The sequence below is a fragment of the Eriocheir sinensis genome, chromosome 20 (assembly GCF_024679095.1).
Source record: "Eriocheir sinensis breed Jianghai 21 chromosome 20, ASM2467909v1, whole genome shotgun sequence".
Lineage (NCBI taxonomy): Eukaryota > Metazoa > Arthropoda > Malacostraca > Decapoda > Varunidae > Eriocheir > Eriocheir sinensis.
The window spans coordinates 12,549,487-12,554,514 of NC_066528.1; the positions used below are offsets into that span (position 1 = coordinate 12,549,487).

Below are 5,028 nucleotides of genomic sequence, written 5' to 3' on the forward strand. Positions count from 1 at the left end.
TGCTACAAACTGGTATTGCACGACTCTCTGATATCTCTCTCTCTCTCTCTCTCTCTCTCTCTCTCTCTCTCTCTCTCTCTATCATTATTATCATCATTATTATTATTATTATTATTATTATTATTATTATTATTATTATTATCATTATTATTGTTATTATTATTCGCCGTCACTGATGTATGCCATTACTAATTCATGCATTAAAAGTGTTGAATATCAGATCTCATTAGTATACGTCATCATCCACGGCCACGCATTAATATATTGGTGTACACGGGCATTAGCATAGTAAACACACACACACACACACACACACACACACACACACACACACACACACACACGTCTATCCCACCTAAACATCTTCCTCATTATCTTTTACTTACCTTTTTATTTATTTTTTTCATTTTTTGTTATTTCTGTGTGTGTAACGACTAATTGCCTCATCTAATCACCTGTCCTCTCTGTTCGCAGGTGTTCGTGGACGCGGCGGAGGAGTAAGTATACCTGTGTTGTTGTTACCTTCACGTGTTGCTGTGGTCAGACGCACTCATTAAGTCAGGTCGGACGGGGCGCTCGGGGGAAGGAAGGAAGGAAAGAGAAAGGGAAAGAAGAAAAGTGACAAAGGAAGGAAGGAAGGAAGAAAAGAGAAAGGGGAAAGAAGGAAAGAGAAACGGGGAAGAAGGGAGAGAAAGAGTGAAGAAGGAAAGAGAAACGGGGAAGAAGGGAGAGAAAGAGTGAAGAAGGAAAGAGAAACGGGGAAGGAGGAAAGAGAAACGGGGAAGAAGGGAGAGAAAGAGTGAAGAAGGAAAGAGAAACGGGGAAGAAGGGAGAGAAAGAGTGAAGAAGGAAAGAGAAACGGGAAAGAAGGAAAGAGAAACGGGGAAGAAGGGAGAGAAAAAGTGAAGAAGGAAAGAGAAACGGGGAAGAGGGAAAGAGATACGGAGAGGGAAAGAGAAAGGGGGAAGAAGGGAGAGAAAGAGTGAAGAAGGAAAGAGAAACGGGGAAGAGGGAAAGAGAAACGGAGAAGAAGGAAAGAGGCAAAGTGGATGGGAAAAATGAAAAATAACAGAGAAAGGGAGAGAGAGAGAGACAGTGACGGGAAAGAGAGGAAAAGACAGCATGCAAGAGAAAGGAAGCATGGGATGAAAGGGGGAAGAAGGAGAGAGAGAGAGAGAGAGAGAGAGAGAGAGAGAGAGAGAGAGAGAGAGAGAGAGAGAGAGAGAGAGAGAGAGAGAGAGAGAGAGAGAGAGAGAGAGAGAGAAGGGAGACTAATCGAAGGGGGAACCAGAGAAGGAAATTGAGACAGACAAAAACGAGAGGCAATCAAGAGGCAAAGTCATAACCAAGAGGCAGTAACCAAGAGGAAGAGAAGGAGGAATGCCACGGAAGAGGGGTTTTCAAGGACCGTTTTGTGAGCCCGGTGATAGTTTTACACAGCTTCTGCACCTTGAACGGGAAAATGCAACCATGAACACCCGGGTAATCTTCTCTCTGGGCTTGGGAAAGTCCTAACGAAAGCCCCAGACGTTTTTTTGTTTTTTTGTTTTTTTTACATCAAAGGATACGGCTCAAGGGCAACAAAAAGGGTACCAAAAAAAATAGCCCGCTACTCACCGCTCCCACAAAAGTAAAAAGTTAAGAATAGCCATGAGAGAGGTCAATTTCGGGTACGGCTCAAGGGCAACAAAAAGGGTACCAAAAAAAAAAGCCCGCTACTCGCCGCTCCCACAACAGTAAAGAGTAGCCGAAAGAGAGTTCAATTTCGGGTGCTGTGATGGGAGACGCTGCGGGAAGGTAAGGCGTTGGGATGGTCGGTGGACGCTTCGGCAACCTCGGGGCTTTGACGAGGGAGGAAGAGGAGAAAGGAGGAAGAAGGTACAAAGGGAGTTATTCTCAAACCTCTCTTTCGGCCACCTCGTTGGATTCATTTTAGGAGCAGCAAGTAGCGGGCTTTTTTTTATTATTGTTTCCTTTTTTTGTGTGCCCTTGAGCTGTCTCCTTTGTTGTAAAAAAAAATGCTTCTGGCTCTCGTAACAAGTATTTACAAAGGCTATAAAGGAGATTAATCGGGTCCTCATGAGTGTTTATCCCAATCGAGAACCAGAAGCCTTGTCGAACTATCACTAGACTCATCAAACTGCCCGTGGAGATACCCTCAACCTCTACGAAAGCCTTATCAAGTGTGTGTGGGTAAGCCCCGTAAGGTTTGAGAACATGGCCTCAGATTCCCAGGTGGCATCGCCGTAACAAATGGTTCTCGTAAAATAACTTCACAGAGAGTTCAAGGACTTTCGCAGCGTTTGGAGATAGGCCTGATTATGATTATGAAGGCGAGGGTCATGTTATAGAGAGTCAGGGGCGGAACAGCAGGCAATGGTAGGTGCAAAAGTCTGGGCGGCAATGGTCGGTGCAAGAGTCTGGGTGGCAATGGTCGGTGCAAGAGTCTGGGTGGCAATGGTCGGTGCAAGAGTCTGGGTGGCAATGGTCGGTGCAAGAGTCTGGGTGGCAATGGTCGGTGCAAGAGTCTGGGCGGCAATGGTCGGTGCAAGAGTCTGGGCGGCAATGGTCGGTGCAAGAGTCTGGGCGGCAATGGTCGGTGCAAGAGTGTGGGCGGCAATGGTCGGTGCAAGAGTGTGGGTGGCAATGGTCGGTGCAAGAGTGTGGGTGGCAATGGTCGGTGCAAGAGTGTGGGCGGCAATGGTCGGTGCAAGAGTGTGGGTGGCAATGGTCGGTGCAAGAGTGTGGGCGGCAATGGTCGGTGCAAGAGTCTGGGCGGCAATGGTCGGTGCAAGAGTCTGGGCGGCAATGGTCGGTGCAAGAGTGTGGGTGGCAATGGTCGGTACAAGAGTCTGGGTGGCAATGGTCGGTGCAAGAGTCTGGGTGGCAATGGTCGGTGCAAGAGTGTGGGTGGCAATGGTCGGTGCAAGAGTCTGGGCGGCAATGGTCGGTGCAAGAGTCTGGGTGGCAATGGTCGGTGCAAGAGTGTGGGTGGCAATGGTCGATGCAAGAGTCTGGGCGGCAATGGTCGGTGCAAGAGTCTGGGCGGCAATGGTCGGTGCAAGAGTCTGGGCGGCAATGGTCGGTGCAAGAGTCTGGGCGGCAATGGTCGGTGCAAGAGTCTGGGCGGCAATGGTCGGTGCAAGAGTCTGGGCGGCAATGGTCGGTGCAAGAGTCTGGGCGGCAATGGTCGGTGCAAGAGTCTGGGCGGCAATGGTCGGTGCAAGAGTGTGGGTGGCAATGGTCGGTGCAAGAGTCTGGGCGGCAATGGTCGGTGCAAGAGTCTGGGCGGCAATGGTCGGTGCAAGAGTCTGGGCGGCAATGGTCGGTGCAAGAGTCTGGGTGGCAATGGTCGGTGCAAGAGTCTGGGCGGCAATGGTCGGTGCAAGAGTCTGGGCGGCAATGGTCGGTGCAAGAGTCTGGGCGGCAATGGTCGGTGCAAGAGTGTGGGTGGCAATGGTCGGTGCAAGAGTCTGGGCGGCAATGGTCGGTGCAAGAGTCTGGGCGGCAATGGTCGGTGCAAGAGTCTGGGCGGCAATGGTCGGTGCAAGAGTCTGGGCGGCAATGGTCGGTGCAAGAGTCTGGGCGGCAATGGTCGGTGCAAGAGTCTGGGCGGCAATGGTCGGTGCAAGAGTCTGGGCGGCAATGGTCGGTGCAAGAGTCTGGGCGGCAATGGTCGGTGCAAGAGTCTGGGCGGCAATGGTCGGTGCAAGAGTCTGGGTGGCAATGGTCGGTGCAAGAGTCTGGGCGGCAATGGTCGGTGCAAGAGTCTGGGCGGCAATGGTCGGTGCAAGAGTCTGGGCGGCAATGGTCGGTGCAAGAGTCTGGGCGGCAATGGTCGGTGCAAGAGTCTGGGTGGCAATGGTCGGTACAAGAGTCTGGGCGGCAATGGTCGGTACAAGAGTCTGGGCGGCAATGGTCGGTACAAGAGTCTGGGCGGCAATGGTCGGTACAAGAGTCTGGGCGGCAATGGTCGGTGTAAGAGTCTGGGCGGCAATGGTCGGTGTAAGAGTCTGGGCCAGTGAGTCCCATCCAGCTTCAGTTCGTTACCCATTAGCCATGTTCAAGTCTGTGTTGCCCTCCTCATTAAGTGTAATTATCATTATGTCACGGCAGCCATTATGAATAAGATTCGCCTGCGCCACTTACAGGCTGGGCCATCCAAGAGACCCCTCAAAAATGCCTACAGGCGCTGAAGGCAGCACCTGAATAAAACAAAATTGCTACATATCTTGTTTAGAAAAGTCGATAGGCAAGAATTATAAGAAACAATACTCTCAGGATATTGTAAGCGATCGCTGAAAGTATTGGAGTATATAGCAACTATGTGCGTCAGATTACTATATGTAGCCTAATTATATAGCACTTTTTTTTATTAATCTACAGTCTTAAGTATTGTAGCACCATTCCTTATAAGAGGAACTGCAATAACACAGTGAAAATATCCGTAATGAACACAACTGAGTACCGGGGCACTCAGTTGTGTTCATTACGGATATTTTTACTGTGTTATTGCAGTTTCTCTAATGTTTACATACACCGTATGTGCCATAAGGGGTTGATTAAAAGCGTTTCCGACAGTCACGAGTGTGAGCGGGGTCACCTTCACCTTCATGTCCACAGTGCGGGGCGGGAGCGTCAGGTATAGGACGCGGCAGTGGCTTCTGGCGAGGTAATCTTTTAGCTCATCGGCGGCGTAGTTGGTATGCTGCCATGACTTCCACTCGGAAGGCTCGGGTCGATCCCCGGCACTCAGTGGTGTTCATTACAGCACCATTCCTATATGAGGGCCGCGGTGGGGTCAAGGCGGGCAGCACCTGTGGCCAGCCCTGCCATGTCACCTAAACCCGCGATGTCTAACTTCTGTGATATAAGTAAAAGGCATCACAAATAAGATAAAACACATTCCAATGTAATTTTAACGTAAATATTATGATACATCAAAGAAAAGTAAACTTATGTGTAAGGTATTTACACGGCAATAAAGAAACGTGGCATACATATTTTACACTGGCGCTAATAAAATGT

General features: G+C 49.8%; 2 protein-coding genes across 2 annotated transcripts in view; both read left to right on the forward strand.

The window, feature by feature from the left end:
• The first annotated feature begins 416 nt into the window (after positions 1–416).
• LOC127001187 (tetratricopeptide repeat protein 39B-like) overlaps positions 417–5,028 on the forward strand; it is a 94,964-nt gene continuing 90,352 nt past the window's right edge. Inside the window, exon 1 of the mRNA XM_050865402.1 lies at positions 417–497. The gene's annotated coding sequence lies outside the window, so the exon portion shown is untranslated. The remainder of the gene's footprint in view (positions 498–5,028) is intronic.
• LOC127001065 (uncharacterized PE-PGRS family protein PE_PGRS54-like) lies at positions 2,218–4,025 on the forward strand. Its single transcript, XM_050865235.1, has 2 exons — positions 2,218–2,235; positions 2,352–4,025. The coding sequence occupies exons 1-2, from the start codon at positions 2,218–2,220 to the stop codon at positions 4,023–4,025; spliced, it is 1,692 nt and encodes a 563-aa protein (XP_050721192.1).